Here is an 18190-nt window from a genome sequence, read left to right as displayed (position 1 = left end):
AAATATTGGGTGAAGTATATAATCGTCTAACCATTATACACCAGAAACTAATACAAAATAATACTGAATGTAAACCGTAATTGAAAAATAAAATTAAAAATATTTTTCTCAAAATCAATGAGGAATGAAGAAACACAATGAGGGAAAATGAAGTATAGTGTAGTTGGAATATAGGATGGGATGGATGGAGAGGTGGGAAGAGATCTATGGTGTGGATCAATGTTAGCTCATTAAGCTCATTTGGACTCTAGATGATAGATGCATATGAATCACCATCACTGTTACATCATCATCCATAGCAGTTATATATATCAGTTGTGTACTAGAGCTAAACCCTATGCAAACATTATTGCTAAGCCTCACAACAACCCTGTGTGGAGGAGAGACTGTTCCATGATGTGGACTCTCAAGTTAGATCCAGCTAGATCCGGCCCAGAACAGAGATTGTTTCTCATAAAAATTCTCAGAGACTGTTTGAGCAGCCCCTCCCCTATACTGCCTGGTGTGCTAGCTCATGCTGATTCCTGGAACAGGCTGTTGCATGTAAGCATTTCCTCCTTACCTAGGGTGGATCATACCCCAGTACCTCTGTCCATTTGCCCTGTTCTATATAACTAGGAGCCCAGTGCACGAATTCGTGCACCTTGAAAGAAACTGTGGGCCGTGAGGCTGCAGTGGGCACAGGGGTGGGTCTCGGCCCATCCTCCGTGCCCCCACCCGGCCCCTCCCACTGTGGCCCCTGGGTCCCCTGTCTTCTGACGGCGCTGGCCCCACTTGCACCCGTTGACAGCGCGGGAGCGATTGTTGCCGGCGCCAGCAGCTGATGTGGATGGGGCTGGCACTGTCAGCGGGTGCGAATGAGGCCGGCGCCGGCAGCGGGTGCAAGCAGTGGCCGCTGCCCTGATCGCCCCTCAGGAGCAGGGGAGGTGGAGAAGCCCTCAGGGACGATCAGGGCCAGCAGCCACCACTCGCACCCACTGACGGTACAGAGCGATCGGGACGGGTGCAGGCACTGGCAGCAGGTGCAAGCACCGGGCTGGACCGCGGCGCGTGGGAACAAAGAATTTTCAGTAACCACCAGAGGCTCACCCCAATGACAGTAACAGGCGCCCCGCCTTGGTCTGGTGCCCCCGCTCACCTGTTCCACCATCCGAGGGTGACACCCACCATGTTCCCCGCTCTGCCACCTGCTACTGACACCCACCATGTTCCACACACGCCCTCTGGTGGTCAACGCACATCATAGCAACTGGTTGTTCAGTTGTTCCACCATTCGGTCTATTTGCATATTAGCCTTTTATTATATAGGATTCCTTAGCACCTACCATCCTGAATAGAGGATATCCATGCTATCTTGCCACTGCCCAAGACACACCACTTATCTAAGTTCTCTTAACTCTTGATGTAATGCTGGAGTTGTCAGACTCTTTCTTTGGTCTCTCGGGACATTTTCCCAACACCCTGAAAGTTATATATTATTATCTTCATAGAGGTTAAGCAATTTGCCCATGGGCACAGAGTCAGTAATGAGTATAACTGAATGAGACTCAGCCCCAGGTCTCTCTTACTCTTTCTACTATGCCAGTGGTCCCAAACTTGGCTGCACAATATGATGTGTCGAATCTGTTTAACAGCCCTGGCTGGGTGGCTCATTGGATTGGAGTGCCGTCTGTACACCAAAAGGTCTCAGGTTTGATTCCCAGTTAGGGCACAAACCTAGGTTGTGGGTTCAGTCCCCAGTCGAAACACATGCAGGAGGCAGCCAATCAATGTTTCTCATATCGATGTTCCACTCTCTCTCCCTCCCTCTCTCTCTAAAATCAATAAAACATATCAAGTGAGGATAAAAATAAAATGATAAAAGTTTCAGACCCTATTCTAGAACAGTATGTCTAGAGAGTGGGACTTGGGAACCTATATTATAAGCAAACCAGAGGCCCGTTGCACAAAGATTCGTGCAATAAGCCTTCCTTCCCCTGGCTGCTGGCACCGGTTTTCCTCTGGCACTCGGGACCCAGGCCTTCACTTTGGCCGGAGCCTTCAGTCTTCGCTCCAGCTGGAGCGCCGCTCCTGTAGCTCCCTCCGCCCCCCACCATCCCCCTCATAGCAGGCGTCCCGCCCCACTCGGCCGCTCTGTGCCTGCATGTGTGCTGCCCAGAGGCCTGGAGCAGCTGGGGGGCGGGGCCGCAGCCATCTTTGCTGTGTTAATTTGTATGCTCACTCCTGATTGGCTGGTGGGTGTTGCAAAGTGACGGTCAATTTGCATGTTTCTCTTTTATTAGTGTAGATTCTCTAGATGTTTCTTAAATAGAAAACCAAATGGCAGTCCAGCTTTTTTGAAAATACAGTTGACCCTTGAATAACCAAAGTGTGAACTGCACAGGTCCACTTATACACGAATTCTTTTCAAAAAATAATATAAATGTATTTTCTCTTCTTTATGATTTTCTTAATAACATTTTCTTTTCTCTAACTTGCTATACTGTAAGAATGCAATATATAATACACATAACATACAAAATATGTGACTGTATGTTATTGGTAAGGCTTCTTGTCAACAGTAGTTAAGTTTTGGGGGTGTCAAAATTTATATACAGATTTTCAACTGCACAGGAGGGGGGGTTGGTGCTCTTAACCTCTGCATTGTTCAAGAGTTAACTGTACCTCTGAACACACACACACACACACACACACACACACACACTGATTACTAATTAATAGCTTCCATCTATGTACCAGGTGCCCAAACCTTACAAAAATTCTATAAGGGTATTATACTACCTGCTTTAAAAAAAGAAAAAACTCAAGCTCAGAAAGCTTACCAGTAACTTCCCTCTTCATGTCAATAAAGCAAAGGGCAAAAATAAGATTATACACAGGTCTGTCTGGTTCTTCTCTGTTGTTGTGTGGTAGGAAGAATTCTACCTCTCCCTCCATTACCCTTGCCCCTTTGCATTTGGGTAGAAACTGTAAATGATGAGATCTCACTGCAGGGATTATGTTACAGGATGAGTTATCAATGGATTAATTTGATTATATGGCAAAAGGGAGATTACCTGGTGGGTATAACCTAATCTAATCACATGAGTCCTTTTACTTATTTTTTAATCAGAAATTTTAATTTTATTCATATTATTTTTAATCGATTTGAGAGAGAGAGAGAGAGACATCTATGTAAGAGAGAAACATTGATTGGCTGCCTCCCGCATGCACCCCGACCAGAGATCAAACCTGAAACCTTGATATGTGCCCTGACCAGGAACTTGCCACCTTTTGGTTTATGGGACAATACTCCAACCAGCTAAGCAACACCAGCCAAGGCTAATTTTATTTTTTACTTCCAGTTTACATTCAATATTATTTTGATTAGTTTCAGGTGTACAGCATAGTAGTTAGACAATCATACCACTTTTCCCCCCAATATTTCCCATACCCACCTGGCACCTACATAGTTATTACAATATCATTGACTATATTCTCTATGCTGTACTTTATATTTCCCATGGCTATTTAATAACTACCAATTTGTACTTCTTAATCCTTTCACCTTTTTCACTTAGGTCCCCAATTCCCCAAACCTCTGGCAACCATCAGTCTGTTTTCTGTATCTGTAAGTCTGTTTCAATTTTGTTTGTTCATTTATTTTGTTATTTAGTTTCCACATATAAGTGAAATCATATGGTATTTGTCTTTCTCTGACTGACTTATTTCACTTAGCATAACACCCTCTGGGTACATCCATATTGTCACAAATGGCCAAGTAATATTCATTGTATATATGTACCACCACTTTTTTATCCACTAGTCTATTTATGGGCACTTGGATCGTTTCCATATCTTGCCTATTGTAAATAATGCTGCAATGAACATGGGGGTGCCTATATTCTTTCAAATTAGTGTTTTGGGTTTCTTCGAATATATATATGCTGGATCATAGGCAGTTCCATTATTAATTTTTTGAGGAAACTCCATACTGTTTTGTATAGTGGCTACACCAATCTGCTTTCCCACCAACAGTGCACAAGGGTTCCCTTTTCTCCACATCACAGGTCTTTTAAATAAAAGGTAGCAGAATGGGTAGTCAGAGAGATTCAAAACACTAGAAGGATTCGATGTGGCATGCTGACTGGAAAATGGAGGGTGCCACATGACAAGGAGTATGTGCAGCCTCTAGAAATTGAGAGAGCAGATCTCAGCTGACAGCCAGCAAAAAAACAAGGACCTCATTTCTACAAGGAACTGAGTTCTGCTAACAACCTGAATGACTTTGGAAGCAGATTTTCCCTTTGATTCTTCCTCAGAGCCTCCAGATGAGAGTCTAAACTGGTCAAAACCTTGATTTCAGTTTTGTGAGACCTTAAGCAGAGAATACTTCTTAAATGCCTGATCTACAGAACTGTGAAATAATAAATGGATGCAGGTTTTTTAAATTGTAGTAAATTACACATAACATAACATTTACTATTTAAACATGTTTAAGTGTTCTATTTAGTAGCATTAAGTACATTCACATTGTGTATGACCATCCATCCCAGAACTTTTTCATCTTCCCAAACTGAACCTCTGTTCCCATTAAACAAGAACTCCCTGCTGATTCCCTGCCCTCAACCACTGGAAACCACCATTCTACCTTCTGTCTCCATGAATCTGACTACTCTAAGTCCCTCATATAAGTAGAATCATATAACATCTGTCTTTTAATGATGGGCTTACTTCACTCAGCATAATGGCCTTAAGGTACATCCATGTGTCAGAATTTTCTTCCTTTTTGAGATTAAATAACATTCCATTATATGTATACTAGAGGCCCGGTGCATGAAAATTCATGCACTGGAAGGGGGTGTCCCTCAGCCTGGCCTGCCCCTCTCACAGTCTGGGAGCCCTCAGGGGCGGGAGGCGACCGGGCGATCAGGGGAAGGCGATGCCCCATCACACCTCTGTTGCTGCCACTGCCGGCAGCACAAGCCTTGGCCAGTCCTGGTTACCTGAGCCTCCGGTGGCCCTGGGTGGCTGGGCAGCTGCCATCTGAGGCTTGCCTGCACCTCAGGCCAGCCCTGGGCGGCTGGGAGGCTGAGGGCGGGTCCAGCCGCACAGTGCGCCTGTGCCCTCCCCCAACTCCCTGGCTGGGCTGATAGGACGGTGGGACTCTGGTGGCAGGCATGAAAGGACTAGGGGACTGGGCGCCGCCATCTTGTGGCTATGGTCGCCACCAGCTTTGTCATGGTGTGACGGTCAATTTGCATATTCCTTCTTTATTAGATAGGATACTACATTTTGTTTATCTATTCATTCATTAAATGGACAGTGAGTGCTTCCACCTCTAGGCTATTGTGAGTAATGCTTCTATGAACATGGGTGTGGAAAGACCTGTTTGAGTCTACTTTCAATTCTTTTGGATATATACAGAATGGGACAAAGTAGGTTTACAGTTGTCCATATGGAAAATAATACGGTATTTTTAAAATAATAATACAAGAATAAACTGCCCTGGCTGGTATTGTTCAGTGTTTATCACATTGGCCCTCGCACCGATGGGTCTCAGGTTCAATTCCCTGTCAAGGGCACAAACATGGGTTGCAAGTTTGTTTCTCGCCCTGGTGGGGTACATGTGGGAGGCAACCAATTAATGTGTCTCTCTCACATCGATGTCTCTGTCTCTGTCTCCCTCCCTCCGTCCCTTCCACTCCCTGTAAAAATCAATGGAAAAAATGTCCTTGGTAAGGATTAACAACAACAACAAAAAACAATGAACTGTGTTTCTTGTATTCACAACTGTAAACCTACTTTTGCCTCACCCTGTATATATAAATGAGTGTTGTTTTAACTCAATTCATTATCTTGAAAATTGGGTAAGTAAAATGAAATAATCAAGCTTTTATCCTATCTATCTGAGCAACCAAATAATAAATGAAATACCTCCTTATATAATTATCTCTGATAAAAATTAAGATACAATTTTGCAATTCCCAAATAAGTTAATTAATCTAGGTGCTGAACATCAATAGCTGCTAATATCAATACAGGGCAAAGACCAGACATTATTTGCCTCCTGATAAAAGAATACACTACCACCTAAAGCCTTGCCAAATGAATCAAACCTGGGTCCCATCCAGTCTCTGGATCCCGCTGCCAATTTACAGGAAAAGCAGAGACAGAGGAACATGCTGAATTGCAATCAGTAAAATCTAAACTATGAAAAACTCCTACAGGTCAAAGGGTCTGGATTCTTCAATAGATAAATTACAAACAAAAGATATCAAGGTGTTTTTTTTCAATGAGCAAGATAAAAATATAGAATTTAGGAATTCAAATCCAAGGCGTAATTCTAGAATAGAATAGTGGTGACTTTAGGAGATAGGGAGGGTGCTATAATTTGAATGGGGCACAGCGAGAGGCTTCCAGGGTAACTGGAAAAATTGTATTTCTTAACCTGGGTGGTAGGCACAGGGGTTAATAATTAATTAAGCTCTATTTAAAAGAAAAAATACTGCATTAAATGTAACAATGAGAGAGTGGCCCAAGTCCAGGTTTAATCTAAATGAAGAGCTGTCTCAATACAGCTTTGCCGAAGTCTCACTATTGAGCCTATCTCAAGCCAAGAAAGCAGTTAATTCCAGACTGAGTGGTGACTGAGGTCAATAGCAAGTGCTTAGGAAAGCAATTAAATCAAGAAGACAGAAGGAAAACCAAAGGAAAGAAATAAAACTGTAAACATTTTCTAAAAATCTTTACACTATCACATATATACCATCATCTGCTCAAAATAAGTCTGTCTCATTCCCATCCTGCAACTTCACCATACTCCTATCTCAGTGCCAAAATTTACCCATCAGAATTTAGTTTCTTTCTCAGAGTTATTTCCCATTTCTACCAATTAACTATGGCCAATAAAGGCAATAATATAGTCACATCTTCCAAAGAAAAAATGGCAGAAAGGAAGCAACAGAAGCCTGAAAAAGAAAAGGTTACCACTAGAAGATGATTCACCTAGTTATGATAGAGCTGGTCCTTCTTAGATACAATGGAGTTCTAGAAACTGTATCCCCAACTCTGCATTCTTTCTTGCCTTTAGCTATTTGGAAAATGAATAAGCAATTAAAAGCAGCATGAAGCTATAGATCTGCACTGACTAATAGAGTAGCCACTAGCCAAAGGTGGCTACTGGGCACCTGAAGGGCAGGTAGTCTGAACTGAGATGTGCCATAATGTAAAGACACCCTGGATTTGGAAGACTTAGTATCTATACATATGAAAGCCTAAGCGACCTTTACAACCAAACAACCAGAACGACCAAACACCAGTCGCTATGACGCACGCTGACCACCAGGGGGCAGACGCTCAACGCAAGAGCTGCCCCCTGGTGGTCAGTGCGCTCCCACAGCCAACATCCCGCAGCTCCTCCCCCTGGCTGGCCCCCCCAATCGGCCCTGATCGAGGGGGGGGGGGGGTCCCCAGCCGGCCAACCTCCTGTGACCCCTCCCCCCAGCCAGCTGGCCCCCAGATAGGCCTCAATCACCGGCCAAACCAAGGGACCCCACCCATGCAAGAATTCGTGCATCGGGCCTCTAGTTTAGAAAATAATGCAAAGTATCTGATTAATAACTTTTTTACTGATTACATGTTGAAATAATATTCTGAATATTATTTATTTGGCCTAAGCAAAATATATTATTAAAATTAATTTCACCTGTTTCTTTCTTTTTAAATGTGGCTACTGTTAAAATTTTAAAGTATATATGTGGCTCACATTATATTTCTCCTGGATGTTGCTGCTACATCGCTGTCGTTAAAGAATGTTGAACAAAGAAGCAAAAAGTAGGAATTTTTCATAGTTTTTTCTACTGTTTGCTCTACTATCAACACTATAACTCATTTTCCAACCCCTGTCCTTGATTATAAAACAGAGGTTAAACAAAAAAAATCAGTAGCTACATTAAGTCATGGATACAATAATAAATCATAGGCCAAAAGAGTTTAGCCCTGGTTCTGGTACTGACAGCAGTTACCCTGGAGAAATCATTTTTTCTCTCTGAGCCTCAGTTGCTTACCTAACAAAGCTAAACTAAATTTAGACTTCCATGATTCTGTCAAAACATTTTTTTTTTCTTTCTGTCAAAATTGGTTTTCATAAAAATGAGTAAATACTCACTCTGAGTCTAACACATCCTCGGCGAGAGCCTCTCATCATTTTGTCCTTGGACTAAAAGAAAAACAAAAACATTCAATGAATAAAAGTTTAACTGATTATTTTTAGAATCATCTAGGGATTAAGAGACAAAATTCATAGTAATATCCCTACATTCTCCCCATCCCTCTTCCCCTGAAATCACTTACAGATAGAAATTAGCAGGTTTAAAATGAAATTGTTTTACAGTCTATACAAATAAACTTAATTATAGAATTTTATGAATATCTTTAATGTAGCATATCTTCTATATACCATATTTTCCAGTGTATAAGACGACTTTTTAACCCAGGAAAATCTTCTATACGCCCAGTCGTCTTATACGCCGGAAAATAGGGTATATAAAAAGCCAGTGACCGGAATACTGTAACGACTGGAACAACTGGTTGCTATGACACCCACTGTGGCCAGCGAACCAGCCAGCCCCGCTCCCAATTGGCCTCTCCCACCCCGATCAAGGAAGGGAGGGATGGCCAACCCCCCCCACGGCCCCTCCCCCCAGCTGGCCCCACCCCCAATCACCCCCCTACCCCAATAGGGGGCAGGGCCAGCTGGCCAACCTCCTTCAGCCCCTCCCCCCACCCCAATTAGGGGCGGGGCCAGCCAGCCAACTGCCTGTGGCCCCTTCCCCTGGCCGGCCCCACGCCCAATCGGTCCCCAACCCCATTGGCTCGCAGCCCCTCCCACCAGCCAGCTCCATTCCCGATTGGTCCCCCCCACACCAAGCGGGGGCAGGGCCGGCCAGCCAACCACCCATTGCCCCTCCCCCTGGCCGCTGGCCCCTTATTGCCACCACATTCGGGGGCAGGGCCAGCCATCCCACTATCCACAACCCCTCCCCATGGTCAGCCCCACTCCCAATCAGCCCCCACCACCCTGATCGGCCCACAGCCCCTCCCCGCAACCACCTCCACCCCCAATCACCCCTCCCACTCCAATCAGGGGCAAGGATGGTGTCTACGGCCTGCAGCCCCTCCCCATGGCTGGCCCCGCCCCCAACCACCCCCCTCACCCCAACTGGGGATGGGGCCCACTGGCCAATTGCCCACAGCCTCTCCCCCTCAGCCAGCTCAGCCCCGATTGGGCCCCGATAGGGGCGGGCTGCTGACCAACTTCCTGCCGTCTCCTCCTCCCAACAGGCCTAGCCCCAATCCGCTCCGATCGGGGCTGGGCCAGCCAGACCCCACCTGTGCACAAATTCGTGCACTGGGCCTCTAGTATTATACTATAATTTTCATTCTTCCATCATGCCCCTTAACTCTAGACCAGTGTTTCTGATATTTTAGTGAATTTGAGAATCACCTGCAAGGCTATGAATCACCTGGGAGTTTAAGAATCACTCCCAGATGATTCTGACTCAGGCAGATAGAGGACCACATTTTGAGGAATGTTACTTTAGCTTTATCTCTTTGCAATTTCATAAATGGGTCACATTTTTTTAAATATATATATTTTATTGATTTTTTACAGAGAGGAAGGAAGAGGGATAGAGAGCTAGAAACATCGATGAGAGAGAAACATCGACCAGCTGCCTCCCGCACACCCCCTACCAGGGATGTGCCCGCAACCAATTTACATGCCCTTGACCGGAATCGAACCCAGGACCTTTCAGTCTGCAGACCGACGCTCTATCCACTGAGCCAAACCGGTTTCGGCAAATGGGTCACATTTTTTGCCGCTGAGATTTTTTTCATCCAAAAGTGCCTCAGCTTGGAATATCTTTGACCCTGATTTTCTGTCTTGCTAACTGTCACTGATCATCTAATGTGCCTTAGCTCTGTCTGGTTTGGATTCCCATCCCTGAGCTCCCAGAGTCGTCTGTATTCCCCTGTTGTGGCCTGTACCACCCTGTGCAATAATGGCTAGTTAACTTGTCTAACTCACCCATTAAGACTGCACATTCCTTAAGGATAGGGATTGTATCTGGCTTATGCTTCAGAACAGTGTCTGCAACACATTAGGTTCTCAAAAAATATTTACTGATAAAACATTGCTTATCCTTTGTCTCTTACTAGACTGAGCCAAGCAAAGACTATGTTCTGCACCATAAGTCCTATAGTAACAAGCAGAAAATATTCCTAAAAATCAACTAGGGGTGTGTAATAAAATAAAATGAAACCTTAAATAATCAAAGTTTTAAAAATATTTAATACCTCAACAACCAGTACTTTTCTGTACTCCCCTATGTAAGAAGCAAAAGAAGCCAATATCATGAAGTTTTTTTTAAAGAAATGTCTCATTTTAAACCATAGATGCCTACATCCAAAGTACTGAGCCACAGGCAAACTTCAAGCTATAAGTTAACTAAGTTCTATGGGTTTAATGTGCCATGGTGACTATAGTTAACAATACTATACTTGGAAAGTTGCTAAAAGAGTAGATCTTAAAAGTTCTCAACACACACACACACACACACACACACACACACACACACTCTCTCTCTCTCTCTCTCTCTCTCTCTCACACACATGATAACTATGTGAGGTGATGGATGTGTTAACTAACCTTGTTGTGGTAATCATTTTATAATATACGAGTATGTATATCAAATCATTACATTGATACCTTAAACTTATACAATGTTACATGTCAGTTATCCTATCTAATAAAGAGGGAATATGCTAATTGACTGTCACGCCCTCACAAAGATGGCAGCACCCACAGCCAATAAGGAAGGGATATGCTAATTGACTGTCACGCCCTCAAAGATGGCGGCGCCCACAGCCACAAGATGGCGGCACCCAGTCCCCTCAGCCCCGCCGGGGCACCAGGCACCTGCCTCCGGAGTCCCCCAGTCCCCTCAGCCCCCCAGCTGCCCAGGGCTGGCCCAAGGGACAACCAAACGACTGAACAACAGGCTGCATGGGGCAACCAGGCTGGCGGGGGGGGGGGGGGGGGTAGTGAAGGATGACCAAACGACTGAAAAAGCAGGCTACATAGGGCGACCAGGACGGCAGGGGGGTTAGGGAGGGACGACCAAACGACTGAACAGCAGGCTGCATGAGGCGACCAGGCCGGTGGGGGGGCCGTGAGGGGCAACCAGGCTGGCAGAGGGGGCATTTGCGGGCAACAAGGCTGGCAGGGGGGCAGTAAGAGGCGACCAGGCCAGCGGGGAGGGGGGTCAGTTGGGGGTGACCAGGCTGGTGGTGGGGGGTGCAGTTGGGGGCAACCAGGCCAGCAGGGGGGGCAGTTGGGGGCGATTAGGCTGGCAGGGGGAGGAAGTTAGGGGTGACCAGGCAGGCAGGCCGGTGAGCAATTAGGAGCCAGACGTCCAGGATTGTGAGAGGGATCCCAGATTGGAGAGGGTGCAGGCTGGGCTGAGGGGAGCCTCCCCCCATGCAGGAATTTTGTGCACCAGGCCTCTAGTATCTCAATAAAGCTAGAAAAAATAATACAATATTTCTTGGGGGATATTTGCAGGTCTGTACATAAAGGTCTTTCTTATCCTTCTCATTGACTGCAGTATAATCTATGAACATAGACCAGCGATTTTTTAAAAATAATTCTTTATTGTAGAAAGTATTACATGTCCCCCCTTTTTCCCTCCATTGACTCCCTCCAGCCCACTCCCATCCCCCCTCCCCCACCCCAAGCCTTCAGCACCCTCTTATCTGTGTCAATGGGTTATGCATATATGCATACAAGGCATAAACCAGCAATTTTCAACTGGTGTGCTGCAAGAGGCACACTGATGTGTTGTAAGAATATTAAAAACATGCAATATCTGACTATTTAGTCAGGAGCACTGACCTCTTTTCCCTTAGATTGTCAAATAAAAAAATGGCAATTGCCAACACAATAGTCATCCAGTGTGAGTGAATGAGAGGCATACCTATTTCTTGTCAGATCAGCAAAAAATATAATTTTTGGTGTGCCGCAAAATTTTAGTTATTAGTTTGTGTGTGCCATGAGATGAAAAGAGTTGAAAAATTGCTGAATTAAACCAACAGAATAGAATTAGAAGTCTAGAAATAAACTCATAGAGTTTTTGGTCAATTGATTTTGACAAGGATTCCAAGATCATTAAAATAGTCTTTCCAACAAAGGGTGCTGATACAACTGGTTAGACCCATATGAAAAGAATGAATTTGGGCCCCTACCCTATCCTATATAATAAAAGGGTAATATGCAAATAGACCAAACAGCAGAACAACAGAACAACCAATCAAAGCATAATATGCTAATGATATGCAAAGGCTGCTCAACCGCTCGCTATGACGTGCCCTGACCACCAGGGGGCAGACAGTCAACTGGTCGACCAGTTGCTATGACATGCACTGACCACCAGGGGGCAGATGCTCCAACTGGTAGGTTAGCTTGCTGCTGGGATCCAGCCAATTGGGACTGGGCGAGACGGGCTGGATATGCCCTGTAGCCCTCCTGCAGTCCCTTCCTGGCCCCGATCAGCCAATCAGGACTGAGTGAGATGGGCCGGACACGCCCTAGAGTCCTCCCATGGTCCCTCCCCGGCCTGATCGTGCACCCTCTCGCAATCTGGGACCCCCCAGGGGATGTCAGAGAGCAGGTTTGAGCCCAATCCCACAAGCCACTCGCCTTGGGAGGGCACCAGATGCAGAGCTCAGGGCTGGCGAGCGCTGCTATGGCAGTGCGAGCTTCTCTAGATCAGGACTGATTGGGCACGAGCCTGCAGCAGGCACAGTGGGGCCGGGATGAGCGGGAGCGGCAGGTAGGAGCTGCAGGTGGCACTGGACTGTGGGTTTCGGCTCAATCCCTGCAGGCCACCCAGAGGGACCCCACCCATGCACGAATTCATGCACCAGGCCTCTAGTATCATATAAATCCATTAAACTACTAATAATAAGCTAAAACTATTAAACTCTTAGAAGAAAACAGTTATAAATCTTTGTGATCTTGAATTAGGCAATGGTTTCTTAGTTATGATGCCAAAAGCACAAGCAAACAAAAGAAAAAAATACAGTTGACCCTTGAACAACAGAGGTTTGAAATATGAGTCCACTTATACACCCAAACCTATTATTCAAACGTCAACTGTATTTCGATCCTCAGGAATCCACATATGTAGAAGGCCAATTTAAGTCATATGAGGATTTTGACCCAGGGAGCGTGGCACCCTTAACCCCCGATGTGTTCAAGGGCCAACTGTAAAAAAAATAAACATTATCACGCTTAAAAACATTTATGCTTTAAAGGATACTATCAAGAAAGTGAAAAGATAAACTGTGAAAAGGAAGAAATTAGTTTCAGTCACGTATCTGGTAAGGGACTAGTATCCAGAATATATAAAGAATTCTTGCAACTCAACAATTAAGACAAATAACCCAATTTAAAAATGGGCCAGGATTTGAATAGATACTTCTCCTAAGCAAACCAAATTGACAATATCAGCTGGTGATTGTGTTAAAAAAATTAAGTGGGGTGGTGATCAGAAAGTTGTGGGGGAGAGGGGTTCTACTTTAACTTAGATAACTTTAAAGGACTATAAGGAGTTGATATCTGAGCTGAGATTTGAATTAGAGGAGCCAGCCAAGTGAAGAATCTCAGGGGAAGTTCAAGGCAGAAGGAACAGCAGAAAATGATTCATTAATCTTGGACTGACTTGTTTGGTGTGCGCAACAGGAAATATTTCGCTTTCGGAGAACAAGAAAAATAGGTTTATTTGCGTTACTCTGCTTAATTTGTGCAGTTATTCAGTGTCTGGTAAGTTAATGTTCAAGAAAAAATATTAATTTTTATTAAAATGTTCTATTATTTTATGTTAACGATTACTCATTTATCTTAGCCCTTTGTATTCAGCATGTCTCTATCGAAATAAACCTACGTTTCTATGAAAATTGGAGGTTTGTTTTTTTTGCGGCCCACATAAACGTAAACCTTGATTATTTGGCCCATGTTAGCCTTTGAGTTTCACATACTTGCTTTACACGAAAGAGTTAAAATAGTCTAGTAGGTCTCTTAATTGTCACACTCTGGCTATATTCAATTACTTTAGATGAACTTCAGTGTGCCACATAAAACACGTCATCTGAAGGGAAGGCTACATATATTTCAAAATAACTTAAATTAAGAACAGATCAAAATACTCTCCACTTAGGCCCAGCTGGTGTGCCTCAGTGATTGAGCATCCGCCTATGAACCAAGAGGTCTTGCATGGTTCAATTCCCAGTCAGGGCACATGCCAGGATTGTGGACTTGATCCCCAGTGTGGAGTGTGCAGGAGGCATGCTGATTCTCTCATATCATTAATGTTTCTATCTCTCCCTTTCCCTTCCTCTCTGAAATCAATTTTTAAAAATTTTTAAAGATTTCTAAGAAAAAAAAAAATCAAGCCAGAGTCTCATCTGACCTGACCAGTGTGGGGCTCAGCTGGCTGGAGCATCATCCTGTACAAAAGATTGTGGGTTCAATTCCAGGTCAGGGCTCATATCTAGGTTGCGGGTTCGATCCCCGGTCAAAGCAACGAGGGAAGGCAACCAATCAATATTCCCTCTCACATCGATATTTCTCTTTCTCTCTCCCTTCCTGACTCTCTAAAAATCAATAAAAATTTAATTTTTTAAATAGACAAATCTATAGAGACTGAAAGTACATTAGTGGTTGCCTACAGTTAAGGGTGAAATATTGAGGAGTGATTGTTAACTGATTGTGGAGACGGTTGCATAGCTCTGTAAATATACTAAAAAACATCGATTTTTATACTTAAAATGGATAGTATGTGAATTCTTTTTTTGTTGTTAATCCTCGCCTGAGGATATTTTTTCATTGATTTTTTTTTTTTTAGGGAGAGTGAAGAGAAAGGAAGAGACAGAGAGAAACATCGATATGAGAGAAACACATTGATTGGTTGTCTCCTGCACAAGCCCCGACCAGGGCCAGGCCGGGGAGGAGGAGCTTGCAACAAAGGTATGTGCCCTTGACCAGAATCGAACCCGAGATCTTTTGGTCTGCAGGCCAAAGCTCTATCCACTGAGCCAAACTGGCTAAGGCTGGTATGTGAATTCTATCTCAATAAAACTGTTTTTTAAAAATAACAAAAAGCAATAGGTGACACAAAAATTTACTAAAAATTTTTGTATGAAATTGTTAGAACTAAGATGTTTAGCTATTCTATTACAAAATAAATATTCTTAAACAACAAAAGCCCATAAATAAAAAGGAACAAGTTAGCCCTAACCGGTTTGGCTCAGTGGATAGAGCATCGGCCTACGGACTGAAGGGTCCCAGGTTCGATTCCGGTCAAGGGCATGTACCTTGGTTGCGGGCATTATCCCCAGTAGGGGGTGTGAAGGAGGCAGCTGATAGATGTTTCTCTCTCATTGATGTTTCTAACTCTCTCTCCCTCTCCCTTCCTCTCTGTAAAAAATCAATAAAAAATATATTTTTTAAAAGGAACAAGTTAAAGATACATAAGAGAGAGAGGGGAGAAAGAAGATAGAGGAGAAAATCTATAGACTGAGGTCCTCAAAAAATTTGTGAGCAGATGGAATCAAGGATTACCTCTTCCACTATGATGGGGAAGGATTCAGGCAAGAAGAGGCAGGAAAGTAGGTATACACTAATAGGTGGGGGGACAAGGGTGCTCCCACCAAATGGACTCTATTATCTCTATGAAGCATGGCATCTTCTATGAGTGATGGAGGAAAGAGGAAGGTTGAGAGTTTGTAGAAAAAAGTTGCCAGAGTGACAAAGCAAATATTCACCCAATATTTTAATTACCTGTCTGTGCCATAACAGTAAGGCTAAAATAGAATCCAAGAAACGAAATAAGTGGACAATCTTAGTATGAAGGCTTAATGTGAACAAAACTCCAGGAAACAGAAAATCAACTTTCAAAATAATCTTAACATTGGCATGTGAATGGGGAAAAATTAATGATGAATACCTCAAAACAGTTTCCTTGAATATGAATCCATTTATATGATTCCATGTACCATGCAAACTTAATTTTTGCCAAAAAAGGGAAGTAAATTGCCGTTTTTTAAGGAAGTTCAAACTAGTCTAAGAAGATAATTCTTTACAATAAAGTAAATAAAAAGGAAAACTATTGGCAGGGCTGGTCATTTGTTTTTCTCTATAAGCGGTAAAAGGCATTCAATTCTTAACCGAAATCACTAGCTTTGATTGGGATTATGTAACTATTTGAAAATCTAATCCTGTGACAATTGCCAAATATAGGAGTAGAATATTTAAGAACCATTCTACTTTCTGTCCTTCCACAAATCATTACCATCAACAAATCTGCTAACAAGAGAACTGCTTGACTAATTAGCACACTAAGCAAATGATCGCACACTGGTGATATGTTCGACAGGTTACATGATTAAATAAAAGCCACTGTTGCTAATATAAACTCAATCAAGTTTTACATAAATCAGAAAATGTACACATTTGCTATTAATTTATTCTGCACAACCTTCAAGGCTGTGTAAGAAACAACTCCAAAACAGCCTTCTGCCTCTCATCTCTAAGCCTTGTTTAAAGGACCTTGGACATTCTTCCATTCACTATGAGAACAAAGTGCCTCATTGTAGGGCTTGAAGATTATAATGCTCAGTACTGCCATCAAAGAGTTCACAAGCTTGCTGTACAGATAAAGATTGTACTAGAGATATGGCTAATTAATTATAACAGATGTAAGTAAAATGATTAAATGCTCGCCCTAACTGGTTTGGCTCAGTGGATAGAGCGTCAGCCTGCGGACTCAAGGGTCCCAGGTTTGATTCCGGTCAAGGGCATATACCTTGGTTGCGGGCACATCCCCAGCAGGGAGTGTGCAGGAGGCAGCTGATGGATGTTTCTCTCTCATCGATGTTTCTAACTCTCTATCTCTCTCCCTTCCTCTCTGTAAAAAAAAATCAATAAAATATATTTTTTTTAAAAAATGATTAAATGCTCAAAAGATTTATATAAGCAAAGCTCAAAAATATTAGAAGAGGGAAAAGTCAAGTTTGAATCGAGTATTGAAGGAAAACAAAAGATATAAAATTTCCACATACTTCTTCCCACTGATACTACTTACTATTTTAGGAGGTTTTTGTTTTCTTTTGGGGGCATTTAGATTAGATACAATTTTTATTTTGTTTCTTTTATAATTCTAAAGTTGCTTTATTACATTTAGACTGTTAATATGTACCAAGTCAACTTAATAAGAATCACATTTGACATATTCAGGAACAGTTTATTTAGAAAAGTATAAATTTCCTTTTAATTGTTTGATGAAAGTGGTGCTGATATCTTTCTAGGAGAATCAGAGACTACCTCTTTGACATCTTTGCAAGAGAAATACATATACTTAAACTCTTCAAAAACCTAAAATGCAAAAATTAGATGGCAGATTTTTGGTCATCTTGTAGACATTGCTAAGGACTGCCAAATAACACTTAAACGTGTTTTGAGCCCTAGCTCACTGGATAGAGCAGTGGTCGGCAAACCGCGGCTCACGAGCCACATGCAGCTCTTTGGCCCCTTGAGTGTGGCTCTTCCACAAAATACCACGTGCGGGTGCGCACGTACAGTGCGATTGAAACTTCGTGGCCCATGCGCAGAAGTCGGTTTTCAGCTCTCAAAAGAAATTTCAATCATTGTACTGTTGATATTTGGCTCTGTTGACTAATGAGTTTGCCGACCACTGGGATAGAGCATCAGCCCTTGGACTGAAGGGTCCTGGGTTCAATTCCAGTCAAGGGCATGTAACTCGGTTGCAGGCTTGATCCCCGGACCTGGCTGGGGCACATGCAGGAGACAACCAACTGATGTCTCTCTCTCTCACATAGATGTTTCTCTCTGTGTGTCTCTTCCCCTCCCTTCCCCTCTCTCTAAAAAAATAAAATCAATGGGGAAATGTCCTGGATGAGGATTAACAAGAAAACACACCACGTGTTTTGACTACTAGTGGTTTTAAAATACAAAATCATTATGAGTCTTCCAGTATGTAATTGCAAGGGATGCAATGATTCTTTTTATGAAGAATACCTGGAGTAGTCCTGGTAACTTACTAATTCACTGTTTCTACCTTTCTCTCCAAAA

The 18190-nt window shown here is 43.2% G+C and overlaps 1 protein-coding gene across 2 annotated transcripts in view; it reads right to left on the bottom strand.

The window, feature by feature from the left end:
- The window catches only part of OSBPL9 (oxysterol binding protein like 9), a 132919-nt gene that overhangs the window by 105268 nt on the left and 9461 nt on the right, over positions 1-18190 (bottom strand). For both annotated transcript variants that reach the window (XM_079776922.1, XM_079776925.1), the window contains exon 2: positions 8150-8200. In XM_079776922.1, the coding sequence (XP_079633048.1) occupies positions 8150-8200 (51 nt within the window). The remainder of the gene's footprint in view (positions 1-8149; positions 8201-18190) is intronic.

The sequence above is a fragment of the Cnephaeus nilssonii genome, assembly GCF_951640355.1.
Source record: "Cnephaeus nilssonii genome assembly, chromosome: 7".
Taxonomy (NCBI): Eukaryota; Metazoa; Chordata; class Mammalia; order Chiroptera; family Vespertilionidae; genus Cnephaeus; species Cnephaeus nilssonii.
This window is presented reverse-complemented; position numbering and strand designations above follow the sequence as displayed.